We start from the raw sequence: 17,233 nt of genomic DNA on the forward strand, positions 1-17,233 counted from the left end.
GCTGTTAATAAACGTAGATAACAGTAGATGAATTATAAGACACGTAAGAATGAAATAGAAAGCTCCATCGAACGAACCGTGAGATCGCCGTCGAGAGTAAAAGTCTTTCGAATCGGTATTGTTGCGTAACAAACTTGCGAAATTTCCTTGATGAAAGGGTACACAGTCCTAGACCTTAAACTTTGCAGTTGGCTTACGCGTTTCGGAAAGGAGGATCGTCAGAACGGGTGTAAAAAAAAATTTCAGATTCAAAAAAAGAAAAAAAAAAAGAACAATTGGAGAGAATAACGTAAAATATTTTTTTGAAATTAAATAACAAATAAAGCTAAACTCTAAGATGATTTCTGAGACGAGAAATATTTAATTAGATATTTTTTTTAAAACGCGTGGCCGCACAATTACGTGATAATAAAAAAAGAAAAAAAAAAGTAAAATAGAAAAAAAAAAGGAAGAAAGAATATTTATAGAATATTAATTTTCATGTTTAATTAGCATTTGAAAGAAAAATTTCTCGCGTAATTCAATTGCCGATTGATGGTCTCTTGCGCAATTTAAAAATAAAAAAAAAAAATAATAAAAAATAAGAAGAAGAAAAAAAAAGAAGAACAAATCCGCATTACATACTAATTAATAATATCTATCGCTTATTTTATCTAATTAATAATCCTTGTAATAATTAATTTTCGTTTCATTTCTTCTATTGATTTGCATTTATATTGTTGCAATTTATGGTAATAATTAATAAACCTGACCTATCATAAAGAAAATATATATATATATACACATACATATATATATATATATATATAATACAATGATACCGCAAGCTCTGAAAGAATTTTTTTAGCAAAGCAAATGAAAATAATTTTATTAACAATAATATTTATAATGCGGATTTCATCATTCCGACAATTTGAATTTTTATGTCTCTGTTGTAACACCGTCTCATACAAGAGTCATTCTCTTCTCAAAGAATTTATGAATCGAACATAATGTTCAAACACATTGGAACACGTTCTCTAAATTATCGAGCGGAATATCGTACATCGATAATTAAAAATCATTAAAAAGGAAATCGATATAACGATCTTGTAAAAATCGATATAATAACGGATCTAATTAAATGCAAATAATCGCGTCGGGCAGAGAAATCTCGTATAATTTAAAGATAAAGAGTTGCGAAATTTTCACGCGTGCGCATACTGGACCATCGTGACAAGGATTCATCATCGCTCGACTTTTATTTCGTTTTCCATGACACGAAGGCTGTGAACTAGATTCTCGCAAAATAGGGACAAAGATTAATGATTTATGAACCGATCCTCGATCGCATTGACTCTGTTGTAAAGAAATTCTTTACAACCACTTTACCCTCCGCGCCTGGTCGTTGTCAATTGGCCTGGAAAAGAAATTTCTTCGTTTACTGCTGAGAGAAGAATTTAGAATCGATTCGGTTCGATCAAGAGATACATTATTTCATTTTCACATTTTCGAAGATAAAATTCGTATCGTGAACAAATTTAACGAATAATTCTATCGGAGTAATTTTGTTTCTTTTCTTTTTTTTTTTTTTTCCAACCAAACTCGAAATTTAACAAATTTAACGCATTTATCAAAGTGATTATCGATACCAAGCTTGGCTTACGTAGCGTGACGATTCGTTGCAAAAGCCGTTTACGATGTTATGATACTTACCTATTATCGACCTAATTGATCTTCGTTTAAAACAGTCAATCTTGCAGTTTTATCTAACAAATTTGCGTAACCATGTTATTATGTTCGATTTCTTTAGGCAAATAAAAAAAAAAAAAAAAATTTTCTCTTTTTTTGAAACGTCGTAAAATCATAATTAAACACGATCGAATAGCGAGGAGGAGACGCGTTCGTGAGAATATGCGTTGGATAAGAATATTTATTATTATTATTCTATTTTTTTTTTTCGGTAAAAAGCCAAATGTTTTTTTCATTTTTGATGCAGCGCAAGATACGATTGTCGTATCGTACCTTCGTTTCCCAACGAATCTATTCATCTTTATTATTCTTATTGTTGTTGTTGTTGTTGTTATTCTGGCTTTTCACGATTCATCATCGAAATATAAATATTTCTTCTCAACGTGTTCGTAACGTAACGAAAATTACTGTGAAACATCTGGCTGTAAATATTTATCGAGGCCGCTAAGCTTCTCGCTACGCAAATTTGTCTTTCCTTCTCCTCCTCCTCTTCTTTTTCTTTCTTTCTCGAATCGAAGCGAAGAGAGAAAAGAGACAGAACAGAATAGAATGCAAGCGAATAGAAAAGTTTCTCTCAAGTTTTATGAATACCGTTGATCGAAACTGATAGCGAGCAGTCGAAGGTAGCAATAGGTAATTTCGCAAAATAGGGTCCAAGGGTCAACCGAGCCGTCCTATCGATGGCAAAACTCCAGCTTTCTTTCCAGAATGGAAAGTAAATGGCCTTCGCGGAGTCGGCGACCGATCTCCGCGTTTTACATTATTATGTAAAAATGAAGAAAAAAAAAAGGAGGGGGGAGGGGGAAAAAACAAGAAAAACGTCTAGCCGGTTATGTAGTTCGTACGCGGAATACTTTATTCGTGTATCTCGTTTATTTACGAGCGATTTGATTCTTTTTCTTTTCATTAAATCGAATCGTAAACAGACTCGAATTCGAATTCTCTCATATCTTCTTTCTTCGATCGAAACGAGACGAATAATAAACATGATAAATTTATGTATAATATACAAATTTAATAAGATTTTTCTTCTATCATTATGGATATATGGTTAAAGTAAATCGAACGAGGAAGGATGAAATCTGGATATCTTTGGATATCATCATCGAACGACTTTCACTACGGGCTGTAACTCGAGCGTGAATGAAAATTCGATATTAATTCTTCGTTAAAGTGTAACTTCCGTTCTCCGTACGTATCACAAATCGTATTACAAATCGTTGATTGGACGCTTGTTCCAACGGGTTATCGAAGACATGGACGAACGTAGTTTCACGCAGGTAGCCGGTTTAACTAATAAGCTGGGTCAAAGATTTTCTAGCAGTTACTTTTTTTTCCCCTCTCCCCTCCCCTCTCTCCCAGGTACAACGACCCGTGCAACCCGGCGAGACGCGTTGAACTGTGGATGATTCGCAATTCGAAGAGAGATACGATCGGCGACATTATTGCGTTTTCCGCGCATAAAAATTACGAGACAATTTTCAAGTAACTGGCGATGCGTGTCGAACAAACACGTTGCGCGGATGGAGAAGAAGAAGGGAAAAAAAAAATAAATATATATATATATCGCTCGTTTCCTTTTTCGTTATGCTCCCGTGCCGCCTTATTATGAACCGACCCATCGTCGTACTCTCCGTCTAAACAGTGGTAGACCGTTTATTCAATTTGCTAATTTTTTTTTTTTTATTATATCAACTTTCGAACGCGTTATATATGGAAGATAAGAAAAATCAAGAAAACCAACGGCCGTTTTAACCGCCGTTATTTTATTAATTCACCTGCTAGATTTGACGTAATCCCGGTGAAATCGAATATGGTGCATCTATTAAATAATTACTCGCGGTGTGTCGCAATCGTGGAACGGTCTTGCGAAGCGAATTCTTTTTTTTTTTTTTTTAATTTGAATATTAAATTACGAAATTACAATCTCGTACGAAATTCAAAATTTAATCGAAGAATTTTATCGCTTTTGCTTTGATACGTGCCATAAATTTTCACTCGACTCGTGTATACATGACGACGTTACGTTTCAAAATACGTTTTACGATATTTCTTTTATTTTTGTTTTTATTATTTTATTTTATTTTATTTTATTTTTCGATACAAGATCGAAACGAAACGATTGATTTAGATACGTAGATAAGAATCGATAGACGACCCTTTTTCGAGATTAAAGAGACAAATCGTTACGTCACGTGTCTCGTTTCAAAATTGAAATGCCCATATATACGCTCGATCCCCTTTCCAAATCACGTAACTAACTCATTACCCGTCACGCTTCAACACGTGGCGGCCATTTGAACTTCGGATCTCGTGGATGTTTGTATACTTTCGGAAGGGGCGATTAGAAGTGAAAACAAAAACGAGAAATGCCAATGTCGAGACTCGTTTATTAAAGTAAATGATTATTAATCGATATCATTAATCGATGAATATTTATTGACGAGTTATAAGCAATTGAATTTAGACGAAGCGTGTAATATTTTAAAGAACCTTAAACGTGCATTTCGAAATTCGATGAAATTATATTTCACATATGATCGATCTATTTTTTTCAAATATTTTTATCTTTAACGATCTTTAACGATTTCGTCGTAAGAAAAATTTGCAAGGTATTCATTTTAAAATTGGAACGAGGTTTCTTAACGTTGCCTTCTCTGGATATAAATGGATATATAATAGTAAAAAGTAATAGTTAATATATATGTTTGATCAAAGTGGAGAACGAATCAGGTCGAATCGAAAGTGTCCGTTTATATATTTAGTGACGTATTCCGCATCCTTGGATTATCGGGCACGCTTATGATTTTTAATTATTGTATATCATTAATTACAGATTGCAAATCGGCTCTTATAATGTTATCATATTCCGATCACAAAGAATATTTTTAAAAATATTTTTAAAAATTACTTATCTTTTATTACGTGTCGTGTAATGTATCTCATTAATATTCTCTCGAATATATGAATATATCATATTCTTGATTCACAACGATCGAATCGATAAATTCGATTCAATTGAATTTCAATCAAAAAGTGGAATACTTTTTTTCTTTCTCATTACTATACAAAAAAAAACGACAAATCTAAAGATCAATATTTCTATATTGATTGTACAAATCGAAAGACGTAAGTTTGTTCCTCTAAAAAATATATTCTAAAAACCCTTATATATTTATATTTCTAAATATATTTCGTTGATTCCTTCGACGTAAAATTTGTTTAAAAATCTCGATGTTAAACGAGCAAACGACTTGTCAAGAATCATCGTCGAAATACAACGTCGATAATTCGCTTATCTCTTCTAACGCTATTTAAAAAAAAAAGAAAAATAATTTTCTAAGAATTGATCGTTTATATTCTTACACGTTCCGGTTTTCCGGTTGTTATGCTAACATAATCGGCTGGGCGGATCATTTTATAGGGTTTGGCGTAGGGTTTGGGCGGCGAGGGATAGGGTTGAGGTTCGTTGGAGCTGTTCGACGAGGCGGCCAAAATTGCGGAAATGGCGTTCACCAACGAGGCGACCACTTTTAATATCGCGTTAAGGATGTCATTGATGGAAGAGCCGAGCGAGGTGTTCTTCGACGGTGCATTAAGCTGAAAAGTTGAGAAGCTGAGTGAGGCGTGGTGTGATAGGTGATGAGAAAAAGAAAAAAAAAAAAAGGCTTCGATTTAAATTTGCGTGGCAAAATCCGCGCTAGGCGACGGGCAAAGTAGCGAGTGAAAACGAAGCGTTGAGAGAAACTTACATAACCGTTATAAGAATTGTCTGTACCATATGCAGCTCCGTAAGAGTCTTTGTTCCCGCTCGAGCCTGCGCTCGTTCCTGCCACCGATCCGGCGACCACGGCTTTCACGAGGCTCGTCAAATCGGACGCGCCACCAGCCCCTGAATTCTGTAAAAACCGAAAAAACGAATATTGGATATCGATATTCCAAGATATCTTCGTGAAACGAAAATATATGTATATAAATATTGAATTTCGAATTTTTGCAATTCAAATATTTTTATTCATCGATTGTGAAGAGGTTGTGATACACATGATGACATATACACGATTTAGCAGTTTTTTATTTACAGAGAATTTATTCAGAGAAGGAAAAGAACAAACAGTTGTTCGACAAATGGATCGATGCGTACTTTGCTAAGACTAGAGACGATTCCGGCGATCAGGTTCGAAAGTTGCGTCATCTTTCCATACGGGCCGATTGGCTGAAAAGGAACGATTTGTCTTAAATTATGCACCGTTTTTTCATCGTTGTTTCAAGAATGTAAATGATGATTACCTCGAGCAACGGAGCCAGGAGACCTTTGATCAGGTTGCTGATCGACGATCCTTGACCTGCAGGCTAAAAAATTCAATTCTGATGTAAAAATAACAATCTTTCTTTTACGAATCTTAGAGTTGTTTACCTGGCTGCTCTGGCGACTCAACGGGCCGACCAACGGGCCGACCAGGGGTCCTATGAGCGGCGCGCTTAGTTGAAGCAACGGTGTCAAAATGGCGCCTGAATCCCTCTGCCCGTCCTCCTGAAAATAATCTTATCAGATATACCGCTTACCTGCGCGAATTTCTCCATTTCTCCGCTTCGAAAAGTTGCTTTGAAGAAAAAGAAAAAAAATGTTGGCAACTCACTCCGCTAATTTGCAACAAAATCGGGACCAATAATCCTGGAAAGTCGACACCTGGCGTTTCGTCGTCTCCCTGAAACGGCATTTATAACTCTTTTAAATCAAGACTCGGAGCTGGAATACTTGGAGATTATTACTGATCTCACTTGCGACAAGTCTTGGAGCAACGGGATCCCTACTTCGAGCACGTCGGCAATGTCGGTTTCGGATTCAGGCTGAAAGAGTTCAAGATAACGGCGATAAGAGTTCAACGTGACGGCTTGATATTAGAAATTGTGAAATTTCTCCTCTTTTCTTCTTCTTACGTCGCTCAGATCTTCCAGAATTGGCGCAGCGAGTTGAAGAAGATCGATGATGGCTTTGATAGGACCGCCTCCTCCCTCTTCGCTGGAATTTTCCTCCTCGCTGGAAGCCTCGTTCTCGATTCCCTCTCGATCCCCGTTGTCGCCCTCTTTGCTCTCGTCCTCCTCCCTCGCGCCAACTCCTCCTCCCCTTTCCTTCTCCCGTCTTGTTCCCTGTCGATCCAAGTTTCGACTCGATAAATCATTACACGCGATAAATCGGCAAGAATATGCATATGCGAGGTGAAATCGGGACGTACCTCGATTTGTTGTTGCGCCAGAGACGTCGCATTACGTCTTCCTTGTCTGAGCGCAGACTGAAATAAACGAATCTTCGGTAAGGTTTCACTTTTTCTCTCTTTTTTACTAATCGTTTTTCTTTTCTTTTCCTTTTCCCCCCCGTTCGACTCCCTCCACTCGCGTCGTTCACTCGCGCGATCCAATGCAATCTTTGGTTTCGAACGAGACAGCGGCTCAGACACAGAAACCAACAAATTTTGCCGGCGATCACCGTTTCTTCACTTTCGATATTCATTCGATCGATCCTTCTCTCGTAGAAGAAACGATTAATTGCGAATCGCGTATGCGCGATAGAAATCGAGAATTTAGATATCCATTTCTCATCCTCCCTTACTTACAGTTTTCTCCGTCGTAGAGTAGAGCTGCGTCCTCGTCGGTGGTGGTATTTCCTGGCGCGAGGGAATCCTCTGCGTGGTCGACGAAGTTTGCTGCTTGGACGGAAGAGGGGGTGCAAGATTGGTCGCAAGGGTGGAATTCCTCCTGAGCGCCGCGAACGACTTGATCAACTGGCCGAGGGGCGACGTCTTCTTCTCTGGTTTCCGTTTCTTCGACTTCTCCCCCTTCGAGCCCTCGTCCTTCTTCCTCTCCTCCTTCCTCCTCTCCTCCTTCACCCCTGCCTCGATCGTGCGCCCCTCGTCGTCCAGCACCACGTTGATCTGGCCCGACTCGTTGGTCAACGTGCGATTCGAGGTGTACTCGAAGTAGGGTGGAAATCGATCCTCGAGAGCGGAGTACTCGCCACCCTCGTCCCCGGAGTCCGCGGTTGGCCGGATATGGTCGCGCGTGAACGTGATCACCGCCTCGAAAGGAACGTTGAACAGAGGCGTTGCCGTCGTCGTGTTCCCGATGTCGTTTCGAGATGGCGAGACGTTTCTTCCCGTTGGCGGGGACGAGGCAATCTCGAGGAGCGGAGCGACGGTGTCCGGAAGGAGGTTGCTCGAAACGTTCCTTCCGTAGAGCAGGTATCTGGCCACGAACGGGTCGTTGGGGAACTCGACGTTGTCGTGGGCGGCGACGGTGGTCGTGGCCACGGGTAGGTAAGCTCTGGTCGGGGGCGAGACGGCGCTCGTCGGAAAGATGTCGTTGGGCTTGAGCTCGATGGCCGGCCCAAAGTTGGGAAATTGGGGGACGAACAATTGCCGATCCCCCGTTTTCAACGAATTCGCCGAGTCGAACGAGTCGTCGATCGGATGCTTGCTGGCTCCCGGGATATTTACATCGAGAGGGCTTGGAATCGTGCTGTCCGAGATGGCGAAAATCGGCTGGAAAATCGGTCGCCGATCGTTGAACGAACTCTTGCCGATCGCTCCGTCGACCATGGCTATCGTCGGCAACCGGGAAGTGGAGTACGACTGGACGTCTCCGTTTCGCGCCGAGTTTTCGACGTCCCCCACGATCCTGACAGGCGCAGGTATCTTGTCGATGCTGGTCGCGCGTCCAAGGCTCCTCGCGTTCTCCGCGTATCTCGCGTTCTCGAAACTCTTTACGAGGTGTCGTAAACCGTCGTCGTCCATCGCCGTGGATCCATCGGCCTCGAAATAACGATACGCCGGATTATTTCTAACCGGATACTGGCGTGCCTGCTTCGCCATCTTCTCCGTTCCACCCCCCACAACCCTCGAGGGCGACTCCTTCACCGTGGTCAGAGTGATGTTTATACGGGACGCCATCAAACCCATCACGTACCTGGCCCAAGCGACCAGATCCTCCTTCGTCGCGATCCTCAGGGGTAATTGAATCTCAAGAATTTTCGGCACGTTGGAGAACCCAGCCACGTCGCCCGAGGCTGCCTCGAACGATCGCCTCGAGGGCGGAGGAGCGGGCATCGAAATCACCAGGTTCGTCCATATGAAGAACAGGAGCAACGGATAGATCTTCGACAATCTTCTCGACATTCTGGCTCGAATTACTCGATATGATGTATCTTCTGCTCAACGACCACACTCGATGCTGAATTCGAATCCGCGCGAATTCTTGCGACGAAACTCGTCGAATCGCGTCATTTCCAAATAGATCCCTCTATCGGGATCTATCTATGAAAAAGTCGATCGACGTACGTATATTGGAAGCGACATGAAGAAAAAAAGAGAAATTGAGAAACGTGGAATCGCGACGCGTGAAAAACTGATCGTTCGTATCGAAAAAATGGTTGCTTTATATTCGATCGATCGTCCCCCCCTCCTTTTTTATTATTTTTCCTCTTCCTTCTTTTCTCTTCCTCTTTTTCTCTTTTTCCTCCCCCTTTCCCGCGATCGCGGACGAACCGTGTATTTTTCCCGTGCGCCGATCGGGATATTGGCAGCGCCTAATGACAGTGCACCGAGCACGCTCACTTCCGCCGTTGCACTCGCAATTATGGGGGTGCGATTTCTAATAGGAGGCGCGGCGCATGCGAAACGCAGCCGACGACAAGCTTTCGCAACTCGAGGGGTCGTCTTAAGTGGAAATCGGGACGAAACGGATTTACTTAATCGGTTTTTCCAAGACCGATCGGTCAGCTTTCGATCCAAAGAAAGAGCGTATCTTTTACCTCTTCTCTCGACGGATTCTCTGTTCATCGAAGAAGATCGTGGAAGAAATGAAACGATTTCTTTGTTTCGAGGGATTCGAATTATTTGAGAATTCGTGATCGAGAGAGAGAGAGAGAGAGGAAGCGACGAGTTTGTTCAGGTGAATAAACTCTGGACTCGGTTTATTAAGTTCGCAATAGAAGAAACAAAGCAAGGACAAGTTCGACGCGCTCCCACACTGCTGAGAAAGTTACCATTCTAGTTCCTACCTATGCTCGTCTATGTAATCGGCACAAAAGTTGTTTTAAAATTTTACTAGGCTCGCATTGACCTACTATTTCGCGATTGTAACACATCCATATCCAACCGCCGATTAATCGTATCTTTTGTAATAAAAGTAATCGTTAAATTTTCAATGCTCGAACTATGGAATAAACTCGTAAGAGCAAGATTATTGTTGCCATTAATACATCGACGTATCAACGTTCGATAACGTAAAGATTCGATCTATAAAATCATCGTTTTTATCGTCACAGAAATTAAAAATAATCCAAATAATCCAAACAGAGTTATTATATTCGTTCTGCTCAAAAAAAAAAAAAGAAAAGAAAATAATTTACAAATAAGTTATAAACGATTACAAACGAACCGTTGAAAACTAATTAATTTTCTAAACAGAAGGAGAAAAAGAGAGATACTCGATCGGATTACATATATACATTCGTAAATTTCGTAACGTATCGCGAAGCACCGTTAAATCGGTTTACTGACCGGCCTTAAGCGGTTTTATCGCGCCATACCGTAGCACCAGATGTCGAGCGAACACCTTTTATGGTGCAGATCCTTTCAAGGTCGTTGCTCGATAGAATCACAATTACCTCGACGATCGCCGATTCCATTTCTTACTTCTCCCTTGATTAGAAAGAAGAGCGAATCAAGAAAAGAATCCATTCTTGTTTCGTGCAACAACATCGAGTCGCGTAAATCGATTTTTCCTTTTTCTTTTTTTTTTTTTCTTCCAATCAATCATTCTTCCTTTCTCTCTGTGGATTTTACAAATACGTGGATACGAAAAAAAGATGGAACGATGAATATTTAAGCAAAATCGTTTAATAATGGAATAATCCGTGTCTATATTCGTCGTTTGTAATTTTTTATGCGACGTTCGCGTGTTTTTCAACAACAACAACGTTTCGTGCATTTGAATTCTTCGTTGAAATTCTAATTTTTGTTTATCTTGTACGCAGTATTTTTATTATATTTTTTTTCTTCTTCTTTTTTTTTTTATATATTGCAGATACATTTCCTTCCAAGCAGGATTATTTATTAATAAAGTTGAGACAAATTATTTCTTTTTTCTGTTCCGGATCAATTACCACGCGATTAATTTGCAAAATGTATTTTTCTCTACGTATTTTATTCATTCTATGCAAACGTAACACGGTTGACCGATTATTCTTTTTTTTCTTTCTCTACGTACAGAAATTTCTCCTGGTTTTAACAATTTTTTTTTTTTTTAAATCCCGATCGATTCGACACAAAGTTCCAGCAAGGATCCTAAAAGAAAAATTTGTACATACATTGACAATGGTAAATCGTGACGTTTTTAAAATAGATTTGCAAAAAATTTCGCGTTTTCGACCTCTTTCGCCATGTCGTACGGTCAAAGTACGGGAATAAAACCAAATACCTTTCACTTTATATTCTATTCTGCGATTATTACGAAACGATAATTAATAATTCCTATTTTTTTTTTATTAGTTGCATAAAAATTCACACGATTACAACACGAATCGCGAAAACGCGAAAAACAAAAACGCGAATAAAGAATTCGAGAGAACGAATAATAAGAACGATACCGTTGTTTTCCCTTCTAGATAATAATGATAGATATATTAATGATTGTATACGGGCAAACGACATAACAACACAACATGGTTAGGCGGCTTTCACGTGAATCATCCTATTAAAGATATATCTATTATAAACGGTTTAATAATTTAATAATCTTTTTTAATAACGGACACGCTTGGGCAATCGTGGTACGGGTCACAGAGGGGAGGGGAAAAAAAAAAAAAAATTGGAACGAAGCCACTTTCTATCGCTCTAGATCCATCTGGTCTCCTGGTTAGGTAGGGACACATTCGTCTGTGCTGTTTTTTTAATTATTATTATTATAATTATTATTATTATTTCCTGTTAGTTCTTTTTTCAAATCGTTCGAATTAACGAGATCCACGGGAAAAGAAAACGGGCTCCATTTCGTATCGATAATCCTATTTTTTTTTGTTGGAAAGAAAGAGAGGAAAAAATTCGATCGAACGAGATTTATCTTCGAATATCGGTTAATTTATCTTATTAAGAGAGATAAAAAGAATTGTCTGGTAGCAGGATAGTATAAAGTGAACTGCTTGATCGTTACGACTCGGGTCGTAAACGCTATGAAATATAACCGTACAAAATTGCAGCGGAAAAAAAAAAAAGTGAGAGGATTATGGGAAAAACTGGTTGCCGCCATACAATTTTATCAATGTAATGTTGCACGGTTCACATTTAACACTATTTCAACTTTCGTTCTTGGTTCGATCGGTTACCTGTTGCTTTATGGGTCATCAATAGCTATTGCATCTGCGATATTTTAAATATTATACAAATAAATATAAATATATATAAATATTCTAGAAAAATTCGAATTAAAAAACCTCGTAAAATCGTAGTTTCGAAATTGGAAAATTCGAAATTAATTCTTAAAATAGCTTGCGAAATTTTCTTTTTTTTTTTTTTTTTTTTTTTTTTTCAGTGTAGAATGATTATCTGATAGGATCGGTATATTACAGCACGATCAGTCTCCACTTGGGGCTGGAAAAAATCGAAGAGGAAGAAACGAGAAGAGGAAGGGTTAGCAAAAGGGTAACAAAGGTGCCTCCGTCTAGCGATCGTGGATGGAAGCAATAATAATCGAAGACTCTTGACTATCGATTCACAGGTTTCTATGACAGTCGGTAAAATCACGATCGATCATCGGCGATCGAGCGAACTTAACCTAACCCATCCGATATACCGTTCTCGCTCTACTTTTTTCTCTAGAAAATCGGAAGAAACTTTTTCTCTCGTTCAAAGAAAGAAAGAAAGAGAGAAATTAAACCGTAACAATTAACAAACGCGGATCGTACGTTTTTTCGTACTTTTTCTTTCGTTTGGAGCAAAACTATCGCTTACAAAAATTGCTTATTCCTATTCCAGATCGGTTCCTGGTTTAGCAAACGATCGGTTTCGTGCAAACGGCGCGAATCACAAGGTTAACAACATTCGCGACACGATCATTTCTCGAATGATCCACGATTACTATGATTCCGGCTGTTTGATGGCGTCCAGCGCGCCATGTTGCGAAACATTGCCGTTAATTGTCGTTGAACTCGGCGAAGTTGAGCCAAGTTTATTTTTATTTCCACATGTCTCAGTTCTCTTTTTCTCTTTTTTCTTTCCGTCGGATAATTGCGTTAGCCGGCGATTAACAGGATTATTATTAGCGCAACTGGAGAGAATTTTTCAAGCTTTTATGCGTGCTATTTTCGCGCCAAGATTCTCGCGGGGGGGAAAAAAAAATTTTATCATTAATTCGAAACTTAAAGCATTACGCTTTTCGAAATTATGCCGATATGCATTGTCCTTGAAAAAAAAAAAAACCATTATTACGTTCGTTATTTGTGCCACGTGAAAGCATGGCGTTGAAGTTAACAAGGATGCTACGGGTTTTAAATCATTTTTCCCTCGTTCGAGCCTTTGTTCGGGAAGGAAAGCCTTCGTAACTAATTATATCACGCGTTACCGCGTGATATATATTAAGTGACATAAGGGAATTCTGGTCGAAGAAGCGACGAGTTATTCGCATAAATAATAAGAGTGAGGAAACTGTTTGTCCTGCGTAGAAAACTAATCTAAAAATCGAATTACCATCCAAATCGATCTTACGAAATATCATCCATTTTCTTTCATCACAATGTATCTCGTCGCTCATTGATTACCGTCATCGATTCTCAATTAAATTCCCATTACGAGGAATTATACATCGCATTTACATTTTCAGAAATACGACGAATTGATTTTCGATCGGAAAGAATTGCGCGAACAACTCAGCGAATCGATCGATTTCGAAATAATTTTACATTTATATACACGGAACGGGGAAAAGATCGTCGCGGAAAACTAATACAGATTCGTTTGGCCGATCGATAATTTCCTCGCCAATCGGATCGAATGCAAATTCCCAATTTTACGTAACAGATTATTATTAACGTTTCGGCTCGACGATAAGTAATCGGATTACATACGAGCGTATTTGGAGAATTCGTCGATCCGGTTCGAAAGTCGCGAAACATGAATCATCCACGGACGGTGTCGCTTCTTTTTTTTCTTTTTTTTTCTTCGAGTTGCAGTGATAGAATCGTGTCACATGTCACTTTCACCATCGTGCATATCTGATACATACGTCATTTTAAAAGGATGGCCCTGTTAAATCATTATTGGAAGGAGTTAATAAGTGAAGAAGAAGAGAGTAAGAGAAGAAACGAATCCACGTTGTTCGTATTATATTCGCAATTATTGACGATCGATAAGTTGTAATTTTTTTTTTTTTGTTTCAAACTCATAGAACGAATAGGTTTAATAAACAAGTTTTCATTGGTTATAATGGTCGAACGAGCGAAAAAAATTTTTTTTCTTCTTCTTCTTCTCATTTTTTTTCTTTTTTTTTTTTTGCAATAAATATTCATCTCTTTCAATCTCGCGAGTTTTTAATAAATTTGCATTTAACGAGACAAATATTTTCATCTAGAATAAATCAATTGCATAGTTGAACGTCAATGCGACGATTCAACCTCGATAAATTATTATCGAGAAATGAGATTCGCGATTTTACACGGAATCTTAACTTTGTATATGTGATGAAACGAATACTGTGGAGGAAAAAAAAAAATAAATAAAATAGAAAAATCTTAACCTAACTGCAACATAATAATAATAATAATAATACATAAAAAAATATGTATATATATAAATGTTATCTTTATATAACACCATTACAAGTTATTTTCAAGCTTCTTGAAAACGAAGCAATTAACTGAGAATATCGTTAATGTTCCGTTAGCGATTATAAATATATTATTAATCAACGATTACATGAATACTTTTTTTATATGAATATTTATGAATATTTATGAATACACATTTTTATGAATCATTAAATACTTCAGATAAACTAATGGCGACTAATTTTTCGTCGATTTCCCCTGATATTTATATTTATATAAAAGAGAAGAATAATAGGTATTGTCATTAATATTCAATAACCTCCATTTTATATACCTTCGAAACTTTTATCCGATAATGGAATTAATAACGAATGAACAAATTTCTTGCCAAGTTGCCAGCAACGAGATTGCGATCAATTTGTGAATAAAGAAAAATTACACGCGCGTGTAATATTTCTTCTGCTTCGTAACATAATTATAACAATAACGAGTCGGGAAAAAAATTACCGTACAATCGGGAGCAAATTAAAATTAATTTAATGTCGTGGACGTCTGTCGTCATCGTCGAAAGCGACCCGAATGCATAAGAATATCGAAACGGAGAATAATTCGATCTCTCGAACTGGCAACATTATCGTATTCGCTTATACGATAATAATTTATCGGAACGGAGCGGATCTCAGTTTCGTTACCGTTTCGTAGCCGAGTGAAAAGCGATCTCGAAGCGGACGAGACACGCCGAAGTTTCTTCGACGACAAGTTTCCCGAGGGCAAGGAAAAACGCGCGAGGAATTCATTAGAAACGAAATCGTGGCCAATTCGCTTGGCAAACGTTCCAGCGTATCTCTAAATCGATGAGACTGGTGGAATCGTCGTGACGGGAATAACGAGTAATCGGAACTGGGCAAGACAAAGAACGGCTTCGAAATACGAAACACGTGGAATATTATATCGTAACCCGTGTGGATTTTTCAGGGAAAACTAAGTAATAAAATTAATTTTACCACGTTTTACTACACCGCGCTCGGCCAACCCGATATCCGGATGCAAAAATAATATCGAGCTCGTTTTATTTTCAATCGTGGTTTCCTCGAGCGAGAACCGGAAACTCTGTTCGAAGGAACAAGACAAGTTTATATTGATTTCGGATCTTGAAAATATCGTTGCGTGAATTTGTACCGTTTTATCCATCGTTTATGCAGACACGAAAATAGACGATCCATTTTCTCGCCGAGATATTATATAAATTTGATCGAAGAGAATAATCCTTCGATCGTTTCTTCCTTCTCGTGGCAAAGACGAACGAAAATCGAATCTCAAAGGAGGATATTTTCCTCGAAGGAAGGAACAATCTAGGAGATGAAAAGATCGATTATCATTCTAGAAGAACATCTACGAAAGCGGAATCAAATCGTATATGAAAGTGAAACGTTGCATAACGTCGAAAGTACGTTCCAAGATAAATTTTTTGAGATAAATGCCGTTGAATGAGTTATTAACGAGCCGTCGTTGAGAAGACATTTATATTGGAATTTATATCAATCATATGACGGATAATAGTTTCGGCAAATTTTTTTCTTGTTTACAACACGAAGAAACAGGATAGAAGTGTAAAGTCGTGTGAAGATTTTTCTTTTTTTTCCTTCAAATTCGATCCGACCTCGAATTGTTATTATAAGAGAAATAATTATAATTGTATGCGTCTGCGTTTTTTCTTTTTTTTAACTCTAATTCTCATAATTGATTAATTAAGCACGATTGAAAGATTCTCAGTTTCAGCCATAAAAATGATGATTGTTTTTTCCTCGTTTTTTTTTTTTTTTTTATCGTTTGAATTGCTGGTAAATAAGCGGAAACGCATAACAAAATACGCATAAATTCACTTACGACGTTTATAATGCCAAACGAACTGCAAATTATTCGCGTGTCTTCGTAAAAATGCGAAACTTTTGTCGTGGAAAAAAAAGAAGGAAAAAAAAAAAAAAGCGTTTGGGTAAAGCGTTTGTTCCGAGTTTTGATATCTCTTTTCAGATTGCCTACGCGATTATAATAAAATTCAAGGTCACGAACAAGGTTCAGGGGGACACGAAGGGCTCCTACGTAATTTCGAGCGAGTTCAACCAGAATTCCTCAAACTTGCTGTATCGACCTTGCGTTTAACGAACGTTCTTCAATACTCGTTTTATTTCTTCTTCTTCTTTTCTTTTCCTCTTCTTTTTTTTGTAGCGCTAGTACAAATAATAAAAAAAATTACAAGGAAATCTCACGTCAGAAACGTGATAAACCGGGTATGAAGAGAATAATATAGAAAAATCGTCTCTCTTTTCTGAAAAGAGTAAAACAAATTTCGTGATGTGTATATATATATATATATATATATATATTTCTGTCATCTAACGTGATGCGAACAACGGTGAATTAAATTATTCCATCCGAGAGAATATTAGAGAGAAAACGTGAAGAAACTTGGCGCAAGAGCGACTTTCGACATCGGTTACCAAATTTTTGACAAAATCGAGTGACGAACACGCGGAGAGAGAGAGAAAAATATCTCGTTCCCCGAGATCGATCGATCGTGACCGATTTCTTTGCCGAGAATTATCGATGCGTGTCTCGCCTCCTTTTCTTTATCTCTCTCTCTCTCTTTCTCTCTCTTCGTTCGATTTGATGATGAATGAACCGAAT

The 17,233-nt window shown here is 38.2% G+C and overlaps 1 protein-coding gene across 3 annotated transcripts; it reads right to left on the reverse strand.

The window, feature by feature from the left end:
* Positions 1 to 867: 867 nt before the first annotated feature.
* Positions 868 to 12,206, reverse strand: LOC100576986. Of its 3 annotated transcripts, none has more exons than XM_006568923.3 (10): positions 7,347 to 12,206; positions 6,969 to 7,025; positions 6,673 to 6,882; positions 6,514 to 6,582; positions 6,372 to 6,440; positions 6,149 to 6,265; positions 6,022 to 6,084; positions 5,876 to 5,947; positions 5,484 to 5,630; positions 868 to 1,399 (listed from the first exon to the last, which is right to left on the reverse strand). In XM_006568923.3, the coding sequence occupies exons 1-10, from the start codon at positions 8,901 to 8,903 to the stop codon at positions 1,391 to 1,393; spliced, it is 2,370 nt and encodes a 789-aa protein (XP_006568986.2). In that variant the 5' UTR covers positions 8,904 to 12,206; the 3' UTR covers positions 868 to 1,390. The 3 variants fall into 3 exon arrangements, with proteins under 3 accessions (XP_006568986.2, XP_003251314.2, XP_006568987.2); XM_003251266.4 differs by lacking the exon at positions 868 to 1,399 and adding an exon at positions 4,105 to 5,331 and having other exon boundaries at positions 7,347 to 12,205; XM_006568924.3 differs by lacking the exon at positions 868 to 1,399 and adding an exon at positions 5,224 to 5,331 and having other exon boundaries at positions 5,510 to 5,630.
* Between the last annotated feature and the right edge of the window lie 5,027 nt (positions 12,207 to 17,233).

Source organism: Apis mellifera, linkage group LG2 (assembly GCF_003254395.2).
Source record: "Apis mellifera strain DH4 linkage group LG2, Amel_HAv3.1, whole genome shotgun sequence".
NCBI lineage: Eukaryota > Metazoa > Arthropoda > Insecta > Hymenoptera > Apidae > Apis > Apis mellifera.